The sequence below is a fragment of the Bubalus kerabau genome, chromosome 2 (genome assembly GCF_029407905.1).
Source record: "Bubalus kerabau isolate K-KA32 ecotype Philippines breed swamp buffalo chromosome 2, PCC_UOA_SB_1v2, whole genome shotgun sequence".
Lineage (NCBI taxonomy): Eukaryota > Metazoa > Chordata > Mammalia > Artiodactyla > Bovidae > Bubalus > Bubalus kerabau.
In genome coordinates, this window is record NC_073625.1 from 18,426,226 (window position 1) to 18,444,540 (window position 18,315).

At 35.8% G+C, this 18,315-nt stretch overlaps 1 protein-coding gene across 7 annotated transcripts in view; it reads right to left on the reverse strand.

Annotated features, from left to right (window-relative positions):
- WRN (WRN RecQ like helicase) overlaps window positions 1-18,315 on the reverse strand; it is a 134,469-nt gene that overhangs the window by 74,415 nt on the left and 41,739 nt on the right. For all 7 annotated transcript variants that reach the window (XM_055567137.1, XM_055567136.1, XM_055567138.1 and 4 more), the window contains 8 exons: window positions 17,162-17,582; window positions 14,769-14,849; window positions 12,138-12,279; window positions 9,493-9,568; window positions 7,765-7,832; window positions 7,380-7,488; window positions 6,717-6,785; window positions 2,467-2,549 (listed from right to left, as the gene is read on the reverse strand). In XM_055567137.1, the coding sequence (XP_055423112.1) occupies window positions 2,467-2,549; window positions 6,717-6,785; window positions 7,380-7,488; window positions 7,765-7,832; window positions 9,493-9,568; window positions 12,138-12,279; window positions 14,769-14,849; window positions 17,162-17,582 (1,049 nt within the window). The remainder of the gene's footprint in view (window positions 1-2,466; window positions 2,550-6,716; window positions 6,786-7,379; window positions 7,489-7,764; window positions 7,833-9,492; window positions 9,569-12,137; window positions 12,280-14,768; window positions 14,850-17,161; window positions 17,583-18,315) is intronic.

Consider the following 18,315-nt stretch of genomic DNA (forward strand, 5'->3'; position numbering starts at 1 on the left):
AAAGAAAACCCTGCTAAATCTGAGAAAATCCAGGTTGATTCACATCAAAATTCTATTAACTGATGAGTGGGAAACATTCAATATTACCACTATACTTATTTGGCTTTAGAAACTATATGACCCAGATTTTAAGTTAAATAGGTTAAAACAAAGAATGACAGCTCCTTCATTTTAAAACCCTCCTTAAAATCACAGGTTTGATTAACTAGCTTTTGCACTTCCTCGGTGGCTCAGTGGTAAAGAATCCACCTGCAGTGGAGGAGATGTGGGAGATGCGGGTTCGCTGCCTGGGTCAGGAAGATCCCCAGGAGGAGGAAATGGCAACCCACTCCAGTATTCTTGCCTGGGAAATCCCATGGACAGAGGAGCCTGGTAGGCAGGGATAGGAAAAGACTCAGACAGAACGGAGCAACTAAAACAACAACAACTACTATTTTTTAATGGAGTTAAACTTTGTGCCTCACAACCAGCTGCTGCAAGCTTCTGCCAACTTTCCCATTAAATGTGCAAGTCCAAGTGTCTGCCCAGGTCCAGGACATATTTCATTTTGGCACATCAGTCATTAAAGCCTTACTCCCAAATTTACAAGACAATTACAGGTACGTTTGCTTTTAAGGTGTCTCTATATAAAATTCTGCTTGCTGCTTCTGTTATAAACCCACACTACTTAAATAACAGCATTTCATAAAAATCATAAATCAGAATAGCTAAATGCCAAAACTACTGTACAAATGAAATTCTGAGTATATTCACTGCTGCAAGCATTGTAAAATGAAAGTTAAATAAAACTACTTGAGAGAATTTATCCTATTTTGTTCAACACTGACAGCCACCCAAAAAGAGCATTTTCATCCATCTTATGCAGATACTCAGCTCTAATAATTGCAGTGTTCATAATTTATTCCTTTACAAAAAATTAAAATAGAGAATTAGAACAACCTGTCAAGAGGCTCTAAGTAAATATTGGATTAAATCCATCACAGAAACAAAGCAAATGTTAAAATGGAACAAAACATATCCAGACCACTAGGTACATAGACCCTAACTTTTACAATAAAATCATGGAGTTTATATATCTAGAGTTGTTGATTTTAATCTGAATTTAAAAATTCATAAGAACTTTATACAACCTAATAAGATACACACCAAATTTGTTTTAAATTAAAAGCAAAAACATAACATGCCAATAAGGGAGTTTAACAGCTGATGGTTGCCCTTTTTGATAATATATTTAATCAAATGCTAATTTCTGCCCTCATTCTTTTGTTGATACTTAACACATATTAAAAGATAAATACTTGTTTTCATTATATTATGAGGATAACTGTTAAATGCTTTCCCAGAGTTATCTGCAAGTAACCATTAAATGAGAAACCACAATGTTTAAAAAAACTTTAAGTGCTAGGAATTATTTTAACACATAAAGTGAGATCATATTAAATTAGAAAGCAAAGATTGTCTGGTTTAACTTAATGTTTGAAACATGAACAATTGCAATAGAATCTGTGATTGTAGCTCTTAGATAGCTGAGCCTGACCATCAAGAAGGGAAAAAACAAGACAAAAATGTTTTTAGCACACACATCAAAGACGATACCAGCTTTTGACTAATTTTTTATTTACATTTTCTAGGAAATAGGCTATGACATATTATGTAATTTTTAAAATTAATCGTACTCACTGACAACAAATAGTCAAAGGTACTGTGGTCTCCAACCTGAAAATCACACATCAGAATCACCAGTGAAAGACTACAGCTGCCACAACCTCATAGCAGGTGCATTAAATCACAATTTTCAAGGTTGGAGGATCTGAAATTTTCTAAAGTTTGAAAGGTGATTCTCATGAACAATAAGAGTAGAGAATCACTACATTAAGATTCAGAATACCAAAAAAAGGAAATTATAATATCATAGAATCCAAGATTCAACATTTATTCAATAATATATTTAAATGCTTACTATGTACCAGTAACATACTGCTACTGCTAAGTCACTTCAGTCGTGTCCAACTCTGTGCGACCCCATAGAAGGCAGCCCACCAGGCTCCCCCGTCCCTGGGATTCTCCAGGCAAGAACACTGGAGTGGGTTGCCATTTCCTTCTCCAATGCATGAGAGTGAAAAGTGAAAGTGAAGTCGCTCCGTCGTGTCCGACTCTTCACGACCCCATGGACTGCAGCTGACCAGGCTCCTCCATCCATGGGATTTTCCAGGCAAGAGTACTGGAGTGGGGTGCCATTGAAGGAAATATAAATAAATAAGAAGAGCATTTTCCCCTAAAAAGTTTATAGTCCAGTAGAAGAAAACAGGTATACAAATAGACAATTATAATCCAGGAGCTTAATTTCTAGGGCAAAAGGAATTGTGGGACAGGACAGGAGAGACAGAGATTTGCTGGATCCATCCACAAGTTTAAAGAATATCTCACTTTAACAAGTACTTATAAAGATTCTATCATCCCACTTACCAATATCAGCCTCAAGTTGCCGAAGCAGCTCCAAGTTACCTGAACAGAATTCTGGAGTTAGGTATACAATCCGGTATTTGCCTCTATAAAAACAAACAAAGAAATAGGAAATGTAAAAACAATCACCCAATGAATATAACTGAAAACCATAACACAGTATAATTTTTTTTAAATAATGCATTACACCACTTAATAAAAACAAAATGCATATTATATGTGTGGACATATACACATATATTTGTTCTCTGATTTCATTTCAATTCATCAAAACAAACATGGCAACACCAGTCAGAAAGTACTCAGTATAAGATGCCATTAGAAGCCAGATTCTGATTTCCAGCAGTCTAGCCCCAAAATCGCAGTGCTTGAGTTAACTGATCAAGCCTACAATAAACCTTCTATACGTTAGCAATCCACCTACACGCCACCTTCCTTGGAGGATGACAACCCCATCACCCTACACAATTGATCCCATCTCCACAATTATACCCGCAGCACCCACGTTTCTCCTGTATATTCTGCTCTATTGCCCACATCTTCTTGGGCCAGTGATGAAACCATACTAAGGTCAAGTTAGTCTCCGTCCTAGAATTCGGGGGTCTAACCAAGTAACAACCAGTCAGTCTCCAAGCAGCAAGATCTGTAACATGTAAATGAAAAATACCTGCAATCTATTTTGTGACTAGAAAAACAGAGAACGCTTACCTTCTGAGAGAAAGCAAGAGGAAGACAGAGAATTTAGGTTAAAAAAAAAAAGGCCCTATTGTATTTTCAATACTGATTCCAGTCTCTTCCTGAGGGCTGGCTAATTTCTTTTCATAGGGATCCACAAGCCATTCCTGTATCCTTACTATAAAAGTTGATGTTCGTTTAAACTAGTTTGATTGATTTCTATTCTGTGCAGACAGAATCCTAATTAAGACAATGTTTGCAATGAAGGTTAGGGCTAGGGCAAAATAGGTACAGAGTCTCTTTTCCATTCTATCAAATGATGACATAGATCAAATTAAATAAAATAAAATAATGTTCTTTATGAAACCACTTAAAAATATTTAATCCACTGTGTGCTAGGCATGGTGCTTTCACTAGGAATGGGTAGAAAACAACTAAGAAAAAAGTTATGCTTTTCATATCATGAAATTGACTCAGTAGTCTAATGAACACATTAGACTCAGTAGTCTAATTAGTTCTGATGCCAGGCTATCTAGGTTTGAATCTCAGTTCTATTTCTGACAAGCTAAGTAATCTTAGGCAAGTATTTAACTTCAGTGTGCATCAGTTCTTCAGGGTAAAACAGAGTGATAAGAACTATAAAGACAGCTAATTCTTTAGATATCTACCTTCAAAGTAAACCCAATCAAATCCCAATTGGCAATTTAGTTGAAAAGGTGATATCGAAATACAAAGAACCTAGAATAGACCCAAAAAAACTGAAGAAAAAAAAAAACCCCTACTTTGAAAGAACAAGAAAAACAAAAGTGGATGACCTGCACTACCTGATTTCAAGACTTATTAGAAAGCTGTAGTAATCAAGACACCAATCAAGGCAGACAGTGACAAAACAGAAAATAAACACTGCAGCAATAAACCCATGTATATTTACTCAATTTAGTTTTTACAAAGGTACAAAAGCAATACGGTGGAAAAAAGATAATCTTTCCAACAAATGGAGCTGGAAGAAATGGATGTGCCTAGGTCAAAAAAAAAAAAAAAAAAAGAACTGCAGTCAATACCTGATATAATATACAAGATTTACACAAAATGGATCATAGATCTACATGTAAAACATAAAACTATAACATTTTTTGAAGAAAATATAAAGGAAAATCTCTGTGACCTTGAGTGAGGCACCAAAAAGCAACAGCAAAAGCAAAATCCATAAAAAAACACACTGACAAACTGGACGTTATAAAAATGAAAACCTGATACTTTTCAAACTAACTGCTAGGAGAACGGTCCGCCTTCACCAAAATCTTGTATGTTGACCTTCCTCCCACTGCCTCTTTGGAGCAGTTTATAAGAACTGAGATGCTGCCTCCCATGCTGCAGTCCTCATTTTGCCCCAAATGAAACTTAACACACACACACACACACACACAGACAAATCTGTTAGGAGAATGAAATATGGAGTCATAAACTAAGAGAAAATGTTTGGTAACCATATAGCAAGTGAAGGATTTATATTCATAATGTATAATATAAACTATCAAAATTCTCAAGAGAAAAAAATAAGCAAAAGATGGATATAAACACTTCATCAAAGATACACAGATTTAAAAAAAAACATAAACAGATGGCTAATAAGTATATAAAGAGATGCTCAACATAATTAGTGCTTCAGTTCAGTTCAGTTGCATCCGACTCTTTGCAATCCCGCAGGCTGCAGCACACCTGTCCATCACCAACTTCCGGAGCTTGTGCAAACTCACGTCCATTGAGTAGGTGATAACGATCCAACCATCTCATCCTCTGTCGTCCCCTTCTCCTCTGACTTCAATCTTTCCCAGCATCAGGGTCTTTCCCAATGAGTCAGTTCTTCACATCAGGTGGCCAAAGTGTTGGAGCTTCAGCATTAGTCCTTCCAATGTAAATCCAGGACTGATTCCTTTAGGATTGACTGATTGGCTCTCCTTGTAGTCCAAGGGACTCTCAAGAGTCTTCTCCAACACCACAGTTCAAAAGCATCAATTCTTTAGCACTCAGCTTTCTTTATGGTCCAACTCTCACAACCATACATAACTACTGGAAAAACCATAGCTTTGACTAGACAGACCTTTGATGGCAAAGTAACATCTCTGCTTTTTTTTTTAATATGCTGTCTAGGTTGGTCATAGCTTTTCTTCCAAGGAGCAAGGGTCTTTAAATTTCATGGCTGCAGTCACCAGCTAAAGTGATTTTGGAGCCCCCAAAAATAAAGTCTCTCGCTGTTTCCCCATCTATTTGCCATCTATTTGCCATGAAGTGATGGGACCAGATCCCATGATCTTCATTTTCTGAATGCTGAGTTTTAAGCTAACTTTTTCACTCCCCTCTTTCACTTTCATCAAGAGGCTCTTTAGTTTTTCACTTTCTGCCATAAGGGTGGTATCATCTGCTTATCTGAGGTTATTGATATTTCTCTTGGCAGTCTTGATTCCAGCTTGTGCTTCACCCAGCCTGGCATTTCACATGATGTACTCTGCATATAAGTTAAATAAGCAGGATGACAATAAACAGCCGGGAAATGTAAATGAAAAACACATTGAGGGGCTTCCCTGGTGGCTCAGTGGCAAAGAATTTGCCTGTCAATGCAGGAAACACAGGTTCAGTACCTGGTTCCGGAGGATTCCACATGCCACTGAGCAACTAAGCCCATGTGCTGAACTACTGAGCCTGTGCTCTAGAGCCTGGGAGCGGCAATGACTGAGCCCACGAGCCACAGCTACTGAAGCCCCCGCACCATAAAGCCTGTGCTCAGCAACAAGAAAAGCTACTGCAGAGAGAAACCAACACACCACCACTAGAGAGTAGCCCCTCTTCCGCAACTAGAGAAAAGCCCGCACAGCAACAAGGACCCAGCACAGACAAAACTAAATTTAAAAAATTTAAACACACACACTGACATTCTATTAAAATGGCTAAAATTAAAAACTTGGCCACACCAAGTGATGGCTGAGATGAGGAGAAATTAGAATTCTAAGACACTGCTAGTAGGAATGTAAAATGGTACAACCACTCATAAAGTCTGGCAGTTTCTCAAAAACTTAACACAGAATAACTATGTGATTCAGCACAGGCCTTCCCTTGGAGCTCAGTGGGTAAAGAATCCTCCTGCAATGCAGGAGACACTGGTTTGATCCCTGTGTCAGGAAGATCTCCTGGAGTAGGGCATGGCAATCCACTCCAGTATTCTTGCCTGGAGAATCCCATGGACAGAGAAACATTGTAGGCTGCAGTCCACAGGGTCACAAAGAGTTAGACACGACTGAGCGAGTAAGCACAACACATGCAAATGCTCACAGCATCTTTATTTGTAAAATCCCCAAACTGGAAACAATCCAAATCTCTATCAACAGGTGAACAGATAAATTATGGCATATCCACATGATGTAATCTATTCACCAATAAAAAAGAATGAACTATTGGTACATGTAACAACATGGATGAATCTCAATATATTGGGTAGGCTAAAAAGTTCAGTCAGGTTTTTCCACTGAGAAAAATACCACAGACAGTTGACAACATGATCAGGAATCATATAAATAACTTACAATTTAATATCTTCTACAACATTTTTTGACTGTGCTGATCCAAGAAAACAAGCTGGAATACTGGATATTCTGTAAGAAGAAACACAAACATCCTGGAATCATGTGCACACTACAAATATCAACTTCATTTTTAAGTGAGAAGAAACAAAAGGTTATGATGTACATTTCTCTTCTTTGCAATCACTTTTTGTAACTCACTAACTTGGTAAATAAATTCCTTCAATGGCTATATTAGAAGGAAGGTGGTTGTTAAGGTGGATTTTCCAAAAAGACTGCAAGCACAGGTTGAAGGAATTTAAATGTTTTTCATAAATGAAAACTACACCTCTATGTATACACTTCATACCAAGCTAAAGAAGAAGGGTAACCAACAGAGAAAAGAATTTTGTGATATGTAGTGTTAACCGGCATAAAATTTGCTTTTTAAAAAAAATTTGGGGGTGGGGGGTCATCTGGTAGCCCTAAATTACAGAGAACTCAAGAAAGAAGATAAGCTCTTCCACTAAAGTGTCATATATTACTAGTAAAGACAAAGCAACATTATATTAGAAATGTGTTAATAGGAACTAGATTTTAACACACATGATAAATCAAGTATTTCTTTCACAGGAGTTACAAAAAAAAAAAAAAAGGTGGCAATGTGGCTCTGAAAGCCTTACTCACTCAAGCTGAAGTACTTGGTCTTCCATCAAAGAAATAAGGGGAGAGATGACAAGGCCAATCCCCCCTACATAAACAGGTGGATACTGGAAGCACAGACTCTTTCCATACCCTTAAAATAAAAATAATACACTCAGAGAAATGAAATTAGGTCGCTGTTACCCTCATTTCTTCTTACAATGTACTTGCATGAGATGAACAGTCACTACTAATGGGCTACCTACCTAAGAGTTAATTCATGCAAAATTCAAGCATCTATCCTCAGCTCATTCTCTTCTACAATTTACACCATTTGTATACATACATACCTTATGGAAAGATTAAGTATTTCAAAATCTTGAAGCTTTATTTTTTAAAAGATAAGGTTATTTGCTTAAGTACAACTTACCAGTTGTCATGACAACAACATTATCTCTTCTTTCTTCCAGTACAGAATGAATCACTTTCCATTGAACCCTGGAGGATGAAAAGCAAAATGCTGCACTGTTTTACTAATAACAAATGGAAGAGACAAGTTAAGTCTAACCATTTCCTTACATGTAAATTTTAACTTAAAAGTAAAATAAATAAATAAACATTTAACTCTAGTTAATGATTTACCTGCTGAAGTGATTAGAAGGGAGTGTAAGGATGCCTACAATTTACCCCAAGATGCACTTTATTAATAAAAACTGAATGGATTAAAAAATGGATAGACAAATAATTGATATGTGATAAAGCCATTTTATTTTTTCATTTCCTCCAGAATTTCTTTTACATTTCCAAGTTTCAGTAAAAATACGTGAATTCTGGAGCTTTAAAAACAGAACTCCCACTTGACCAACTTCCCATTCAAGGTGACTGAACAACTAGGATTTCCATTTATATTTGCATTAAATTTTATTCCCTATATCTAAAATATAAAATAAATTCCAAGCTTCAATCTAGATATCCAACAAAATCACTCATTTAAATAAATAAGAGAAATGCTCTAGGTGCAAGGACTGACTAAAAAGGGAAATGAGGGAACTTTTTGGAGTGATTGTAATGTAGCATATTTTAAAAAGGGTTTAGGTTACATACGGGTGTGCCTGTACACTTAAGACTTGCCAATGTTAAACACTTAAGTTTAACCATTTCCTTACATACAAATTTTAGTTCAAAAGTAAAATAAATATTTAACTATAGTTAATGATTTACATGCTGAAGTAGTTAGGGCGGAGTATAAAGAAGCCTACAATTTACCTTGAGATGCATTTTATTAATAAAAATTGAATGGATTAAAAAGTCTAGACAGATAATCAATATGTGACAAAGCAAGTATACTAAAATGCTAACAGTGAATTAACAGTGAATATACAAGTATTCATAGTAAAAAAAAAACTACTGTATCTTTGAAATTTCTTTTAATAAAATTTTGAGGGAAAAACAACAGAAGGTGATCTTCTGGTATGCTGATAATGATCTACTCTTTCTCATCGGAACACTGGCTACACAGGGTGTCTGGTTTGTGAAAATTCATTGATATGTACATTGATGTGTACTATGTGTAGGACACAGTTTAGTCTAAAAAAAATGTTTTAAGATCAGAATAGAAAAAAACAGTCTAGATTTTTACATTCCTATTACCAACAGTTTTATTCAAATTTACTTGTTCTTCAGCTCATTTGTATTCCTCTCATTTTAAAACTTACAAGTGTGCTCCCTTGGATGTAAATACATTTGACTATGTTAAAACAGATACGATTATCACTGTTTTTCATTCTACTGTCTTATGAATGTCTATTACATCAATATGTTAATAGAATAGACAATAAGATGCACAAAAAAGACACACAGATACTTTTGTAATAAATTAAATGTCAGGATTAACTTAAGATGAATTTATTAATGTATTTAAACTCAGAACTCTATCTTAAGGAAAACCATTTTTTCTCACTTATAAAAACAATATGCAGATACGAATTTTATATAAATATTACTTCAAAATAATTCTGCACTTAGGAAAATTACAGTGTAGCATGTATAAACAATAATGAAGTTGTACTTTTACTGTTCAATGGATGGATTATTTGTCTTTTAAAGTTTGTAAAGAAAACAGTAAATGTGCAATTTAATTAACTGAGACTATACTCACGGCTTAAAACTAGAATGGCCAAAGTAGGTCTTGAGGCAGTTAATTTGCTTTTCAGTAGGTCTTGGTAACAGACAGTCTTAAAATAAAATGGGCATTTATGTTAAAATAAAGGTACACAAAGTGAGAGGAAGTTTTATTTTACTGACTTCTTTTAAAGAATCTAGTTACTGTGTTGTTGTTCAGTCACTCAGTTACGTCTGACTCTTTGCGACCCCAAGGACAGCAGCATGCCAGGTTTTCCTGCTGCTGCTGCTGCTAAGTCGCTTCAGTCATGTCTGACTCTGTGCGACCCCATAGACGGCAGCCCACCAGGCTCCCCTGTCCCTGGGATTCTCCAGGCAAGAACACTGGAGTGGGTTGCCATTTCCTTCTCCAATGCATGAAAGTGAAAAGTGAAAGTGGAGTCGCTCAGTCATGTCTGACTCTTCGCGACCCCATGGACTGCAGCCTACCAGGCTCCTCCGTCTGTGGGATTTTCCAGGCAAGAGTACTGGAGTGGGGTGCGCTGCCTTCTCCTGTCCTTCATCTCCCAGAGTTTGCTCAATGGCAAAAAGTGTAGAAGAACTGAAGAGCCTCTTGATGAAAGTGAAAGAGGAAAGTGAAAAAGTTGGCTTAAAGCTCAACATTCAGAAAACTAAGATCATGGCATCTGGTCCCATCACTTCATGGCAAATAGATGGGGAAACAGTGGAAACAGTGGCTGACTTAATTTTTCTGGGCTCCAAAATCACTGCAGATGGTGATTGCAGCCATGAAATTAAAAGACGCTTACTCCTTGGAAGGAAAGTTTTGACCAACCTAGACAGCATATTAAAAAGTAGAGACATTATTTTGCCAACAAAGGTCTGTCTAGTCAAGGCTATGGTTTTTTCACTGGTCATGTATGGATGTGAGAGTTGGACTATAAAGAAAGCTGAGCACCGAAGAATTGATGCTTTTGAACTGTGGTGTTGGAGAAGACTCTTGAGAGTCCTTTGGGCTGCAAGGAGATCCAATCAGTCCATCCTAAAGGATATCAGTCCTGGGTGTTCACTGGAAGGACTGATGTTGAAGCTGAAACTCCAATACTTTGGCCACCCGATGCGAAAAGCTGACTCACTGGAAAAGACTCTGATGCTGGGAAAGATTGAGGGCAGGAGGAGAAGGGGATGACAGATGATAAGATGGTTGGATGGCATCACCGACTCAATGGACACGGGTTTGGGTAGACTCCGGGAGTTGGTGATGGACAGGGAGGCCTGGCGTGCTACGGTTCATGGGGCCACAAAGAGTCGGACACGACTGAGCGACTGAACTGAACTGACACTTATTTTTCCTTTGAGTACCAGGGACAACTCCAGATAAACCGTTTGATTAATTTCTTAATACTAAGGATAAGAACTTTGCTACAATTCACACTTTTGCCAGCTTCATAAAAATACGATGTTTTGGAATTTGTTATACTTCTAAAAACTAACATTTAGAGCCAACCATGGCAAACAAAATAGCAATTCAAATTTTATAATATAACCAATTTTCAGTCAACAGTAAGCCATAATTAATTACTGTCATAAATAAAATCCATAGGTAAAACCTTCATTTTAATTACCATTCCACCAAAAATCTCTGATCAAAATTCCAACTGCAAAGCAAAATGGAGTTACGTTAACTTCACCCCACTGATTTTCATTTTTTCCTCAAGTTGAAGGATTCATGAGTAGCCAAGAAAGAGCAAAGGAAAGAAGAGTCAAGAAAACCCACCTCTAAACAAATGAATATTTGTCCATTTTTAATACAAGAAAACAAAGGGCAAAAACTTTAACATTTTCATATACTTTCCATCTATGAAATGTATTTTAAATTTTCCATATTACAACATTGAAGAAATCTAGCTCCAGAGAGCATTCTACTCTATGAGAAGATGCCTACAGCTTATCATAATGCGTATCATCACTTATACTTAAATGACAGAAGATTCATTTAGCAGATTCTTTACTAGAGTTTGCACACACAAGATGAAAATTAGTCCATTTTGCTATTTGACACTTTGCCATTTATTTTTAAGTAATAAGCACCTGAAGGACAGATATTTATCAATGCCATTTATAATAATGCTTAATATAAGTAATTAATTTATTATTTCTTATTTCTGTACCGTGCTCAGTCATGTCTGACTCTTTGCAACCGTATGGACTGTAGTCCACCAGGCTCTTCTGTCCACAGGATTTTCCAGGCAAGATTACTGGGGTGATGGAGTGGGTTGCCATTTCCTCCTCCAGCGGATTTTCCTGACCCAAGGATTGAACCCATGTCTCCTCTGTCTCCATCACTGCAGGTAGATTCTTTACCGCTGAGCCATCGGGAAGCCCCTGCTTCTTATTAAATGATTTTTTATCGTTTTTGACAAAACATAAAATTCAGGATGAAAAGTTTCACGTCACCATGTTCACCAAATGACACAACACTTTTATTACTTACTTTTCTAAGTAGTATGACTGTCCTTTATGAAGACCAAAGCACCATAGGATTTAATGACAAGTTTTCAGGGCCTAAATAACTACATGCCACAGAATCCTTGATGTCCAAAATGTTTAAAATTAAAACCTAAATTAAAATCAGTGATAGGTACCAGAGATGAGTCAGTTCAAACACAGGACAGTGCTTACCTTCATCAGCTTCTTTTTCCTCTTCAACAGCTTCGTTCTCATCTTCATCATCTTCTTCAGAAGGAAGATCTAGATTTTTTTCCATTTCTATGCATTTTGAATGATTTGGATCTACCGTGCCACTTTTGAGGTTTTCTAAAGACTGAACATTTAAAAGAATTTTTCAAAGCAAAAGCATTGAGAGTGCTGCATCTTTTTCAGCAAACACAAAAGGAGTATTATTAACAGAGCCTACAATTTTGTTCAAAGCTGGCAGATGCACAAGCAGTACCACAAAAGAACATGTGTGCTCCCGTTTAAATATGTGCTCAAGAATGGTTTCTCAGGCATAAGGCCAAAGATGGAATACTGCCAGCACAAACAGGGTTCATTAATAGCATACAATGAACTGGCCCTAGGGAAAGTTTTCATAAATTTTGCATTTAGATTATTTAAAACATTTTTTTCTTTATCATACTTCAATGCTTCCAATTCCCAAGTTGTAAATGTGGGTTTTAATGTGATTCTTGTAATGAGTTTCTCTGTATCATGTGTCAGCGACATTATTTTTGAGGAAGCATAAAGTTTAAACTATAAGCCAACAATAAACGTGTTTCTGGAGTTGTCAAAGCAACAACAAAAACACTGAAATAATTTTAGGAAAGGAATATTACAAATGTAAAACAAATGCTTTCATGTCAGCTTGGTATCTGATTTCCTCCCCTAAATGAAGATTATCTTCTTAATGAATCTGCAGGTATTTCAAAATTGTTTCATCTGTAAAATTTCTTAATGAGAAATAACAGGAAGAATTATTAAACCACAGTTGTCATTTTCCCTTTATAGTAAAACTTCTATTCAGTAAGTCTGACTTAAAAGGTTTTTTAAAAAGTATTTTTCAGGCCTTTAAAAGGGGAAAAAAAGAGATTCTCTTTCACATTTTTTTTATTCCAGTCAACAAACATACTTGTAAAAAAAAGTACTTTTATCTGTGCACCCAAGTTGCCTTCTAAGAGGTTCAATATATAACATAAATTTGTAGAAGTCTGCAAGTATCCTATAAATCCACTACTTTAATAGGACTCTTCAGAGAAATGGCTCATCAATAAAGGCATATGATTCAGTATTTATATCCTTTTATTACTGTTAGCTAATATTTATTACACTTAGGAAATGCCAGGCTCTTTAGTTAAACCCTTCACAAGTAACACCTTAATAATAAATACAACTGTTAATAGAGTATCAAAAAGCTAAGAAACATGCCCAAAGTCACCCAGCTAATTAAGGGAGAAGTTAGACTTTAAACCCACATTCACATTCAGAATCCACATTCCTATCACTACCCAGTACACTGACTCAAATTCAAAGAATCAGGAACTTAAATCTCATTTCATAAAAAGAAAAATCACATCGACCTAAAGATGAGAACTAAAAAGTATGCATAATGGTGAACTTCCATGTTTTTCTTCATTTTCCCTTAATTTAGCTAAGTTTAGGCTTTTCTTTCTAATTGTCCATCCTTGATTCATAAGATTTGATGAAGAAACTGGAGGTCAGGTGAAGAAGTAGACTATACATAAATTAGAAAATACTATTTTCAACTTGGTAATAGGGGAAAACTGAATCACTTAAAACATTAGAAAATTATGTATAAAAGAAAACATCCACAGCAAATAAAACCAAAGTAAAGAAGATGGAATGTATAAAAACAGAACTTCCAAATAAAAGTGGACACACATGGATAGGAGGAAAGAGAAACCTGTTTCAATACTGGAGAGCTGAACCACTACCCACGTTCCAGGAAAAGATTAAAAGAAAAAGTGACCTAATTAGTATACTATGGAAATGAGAATCCAAGTTCTTATTCACAGTGCCAAAGAATGAACTTCATGAACACTCAGAACACTCACAGTAGCAAGCAAACAGAATTTATTTCAGAAAGAAAGTACAAAGCTCTCAGGATAGATGCTGAGAGGGAGTGAAGTTCCCACAAAGGTGGGACTTAGCAGTTTATATCCTTACTCATAATGATTTGTACACTTTTGATTGGTTCTTACTTTTAACATATGTTGTTTCTAACCAATCAGCATAAAGACCACGTTTGACTTGACATCTTTATGGCTTCTTTTGATCCTTGGATTCTTAGTTTTCTTAGACATTAAGTTACCATCTGCAACCATTTCTCATGACTCCCAGCCATTTTTACAATGGACCAGATGCATGCACTAAAGATTAATGATCACCAGTTGTTTTTCCCTCAGGCATATGGAACACAAATTAATTAGTTAATCAGATCCTTCCTGGATCTGAGTGCTGATAATTTATCAGACCAAGGACACATTCCTCTAAGAGCCAGGAATTCGGGACAAAGGAGATAGGCTTAGTTTAATGGAGTGGGATGCTTATTAAAACAGGCCAAGGTCTCAGAGTTCCTACACTAACTGCCTAACAACTTCTACATCACTACTGCTAATACATTATGCACAGGCTGTACAAAGACATAAAGAAATATGAAAAGGAAAACAAAATCTAATGCTACATAAGTGACAGCAATCTCATTGTGGTAGGACCAGTTTAGAATCAGGCAATATTTTACTGCATTAATGTCCATTGTAAAGAACTAGAAGTAATTTTCTGTAATGGTAAACATACCTTAAGCATCTCCATTTCTAAATCTTCATCACTCTCAATTATGTAAGATAGATCCTCTTCATTATCCTTGGAAGATGAATGCTTTAAAAAAAAAAAAAAGTATGTCAAACATTAGTTTCCAGTATTATTGACTCAATACCCTCTTTTCTACAAAATAAAGTTCCTTTACACTAAATATCTTTAGACCACCTCCTATTCTTCACTAATAAATGTATAATATATATTTATATGTTTATGTGACAGGTAGATAGAAAGGAAGGGAAAGAGGATGGTAGGAAGGAAAAAGAGAAGGAGGAATAAATGTAGAAACAAAGAAGCAAACAAAAAGAGAAAAACTACCTAACCTGTTTACCTAATAAACAAAATAGATAAACAAGCTTGTGATAGTCCACACTCTCTAAATGAAAGTACAAATGACAAATTCATTTATAGTTTAAAAAAAGCCCAAACTGTGGTTCCCAAACTTTTTGAGTACAGGAACCTCTTTGCAATATTTAGAAATTCTGTACAAAGCCAGGAACTATACTTGTTCTCTTATAGACACTGATTTTTAAGAGATCACAACAAGTTACAATGACTAATAATACATTTAAATAAAATTATATTTTACAAATAGCATCTACAGGTATTTAAAAAATAGTGTCAGATAAGTTATTTATTGCCAATGTGGAGATATGAAGAAACTACAATAATCTGGCAATCCTTACAAAGCAAATGTCCAATGATAGTAACCTGTATGAAGGAAACCCACCAAAGAAATACAGAAGGACCCCAAAAAAGTCTAAAATTTAAACTGGAAAGGAAAAGGTAGTATAGACTTAATTAACCTCAAAAATTAACCTTTAAAAAAGATCTTAAAATAAGCCTTATTCTTTTATTTTTTAAATGGGGTCTCATGAATTTTTTAAATGCTAATAATTATTACACAATAAAAAATGGCAATAAATGGGATAAAAGATGTGAGTCAGATCATGAAATCCTGATCATCATTCTATATAATTATATGAAACCTATCACTTTAAAGTGAATATGTAATATGAAATTTCTAGAAAATCAGAAGGTACTACAGACATTAGCAAAAGATATTTCTCAAAAGTGGAGTCCACTTTACAAATGGTTGGTATGAAAACAGTTTGAAAACAATGCTAAAATGCATTTGTATACTGATAGAAGTGATTACTAATATAGTTACCAAATACAAAGAAATATTGAGAATCTGTCCTTAGAAAACTGAGGAAATAATCCTACTAAATGACTTTCAAATCTAATTTTAAAACTTTAAAATGCAGTTATTATTTTTAAAATGTACACAAATGTATACAACCAAATATGGGCAATACAGATAATTTTTTAATTAATGAAAAACAAATGAGATAAAAAGTTTACAGCTGTATGTCTCTTTTGTCTTAAAGAAACACCATAATTCCGCTAATACAACTTCACTATTTCAAAAAATATGCTTAAGTTATTAGCAAACAGAAAAACATAATCTCACAAATTAATCAAATCAGAACATGATCAGAAATCTAAACATGAAGTTGAGAAAAAATATACAATGTTTAACAATAACTATCAAGAACAAAATGAGGTTTCTGACTCTAGATGACAGTATAGGTGAGTGTCAAGTAAAAACATGGGTTTAATAGAAACCCTCTCAGAATATCAAGTAAAGAAAACCCATATGAGGAAACAAAACTACCCTCAAGAATCACGTTTGGAAAAGTAAACTCTGGTAGGTATGTAGGGATCTACAAAAAGAAGAGGTATATAGTAGGTAAAAAAGCAGGAGAAATAGCATATGCTTAGCTTCTGCTAAGTCGCTTCAGTCGTGTCCGACTCTGTGCGACCCCTAGACAGCAGCCCACCAGGCTCCCCCGTCCCTGGGATTCTCCAGGCAAGAACACTGAAGTGGGTTGCCATTTCCTTCTCCAATGCATGAAAGGAAAAGTGAAAGTGAAGTCGCTCAGTCATGTCTGACTCTGAACAACCCCATGGACTGCAGCCTACCAGGCTCCTCCGTCCATGGGATTTTCCAGGAAAGAGTGCTGGAGTAGGGTGCCATTGCCTTCTCCGATATGCTTAGCAAATGGTAACAAATGTGTACTGACCCTAAAAACCTTTCCACTATAAAATGCTGTTGATCATACTAAGTCAGGAGTAGCAAACAACAGCTCACAAGCCAAACCCAGCCTACTTTTTTGCTTTTGTAAATAAAGTTTTATTAAAATACAGACAGGCTGCTGGTCTACAGCTGCTTTCACACCAAACTGGCAAAACTGGGCAGAAACCAGGTGGTCTGCAAAGCCTAAAATATTTACTCTCTGCCCATATATAGAAAAAATCAGCCAACCACCTTCATGAATGAACTGTTTGCTCTTTACTGTATTCAGTACCTCAGGAGATGTGCAAGTAACATCAGTAAGATGCTTTTCCTGAGCCTGTTGTTCCAAACGTTGGAGTTCCTCTTCTGTAATATCTAATGACATCAAACAATTTCTTTCTGTATTCTCTTCCAACTTCTTGCCTTCCAGTTCATCTTCAAATCCATCTTCTTGTTTCATTTGATTTCCAAGTACCTTTTCTCCATCATGTTCAATTAAATCATCAGGTGTTGCATCCCATGCCTCATCTTTAACTTCAGGAAAAATGTTATGTGCTCTAATTTGTTTCTCTTGTGCTTCACCAGCAGTTGGCTCTTCCAGTGGTAATAAGTGAAAGTTACTGCTAGGTCTCAGTTCCTTCTCAGTGGAGCCAAACATCATCATCCTCAATGAATACAGATTTTCTGAAATATCCTTCAATAGTAGGGAAACCCTAAAAAAAAAATTTAAGAAAGGTGAATTCAACTTTAATTGTGTTAACTCTAAGGACAAGTTTTAATGCTTTTTAATAAGAAGATCTTCACTTAAAGGACACACTGAATTAAAGTCGCTCTTCATGCCCTTCATGCTTATAGTTTCTGGGCTCCTTGCTAGTACAGCAAGGTACTTCTACACTCAACACCTAACTTGCGTGCTTACTAAGTGTCAGGAGTGTTTGGCCCCAAACTAATTATTTATGGTGTCACTCCTTATCCATTCTTGATTTTCATGTTAAGCATTCATCCAAGCTTGTCAAACTGTGTCATAAATGCAAAGCAAATATGCCCTGAATGCAGCCTCATGCACTCCACTGGAACTGCAGTTAAGTGGACATGAATTCATGCTTATGGCATGTGTTTTGGCTATTCACAGATCTCTTTTGTTCTACCCTAGTTCAGAGATATATCTAAATAAGTGAAGCAACAGCATAGACTTGTTACAGAGAATCTGGAATAAAAGATTTTAACTAGTTCTTGTTTTGACCCACTAAAAGTTTATAAGCTCTACCTTTATTAAAAATGAATCCAGGGAGGTGGGAGGGAGGCTCAAGAGGGAGGAGATATACGTATATATACGGCTGACTCATGTTGTTGTATAGCAGAAACTAATACATTGTAAAACAATTATATTCCAATTAAAAAAAAAATGAATCCAATATTGCCCATTCTCAAAATTTAAGAAAATCT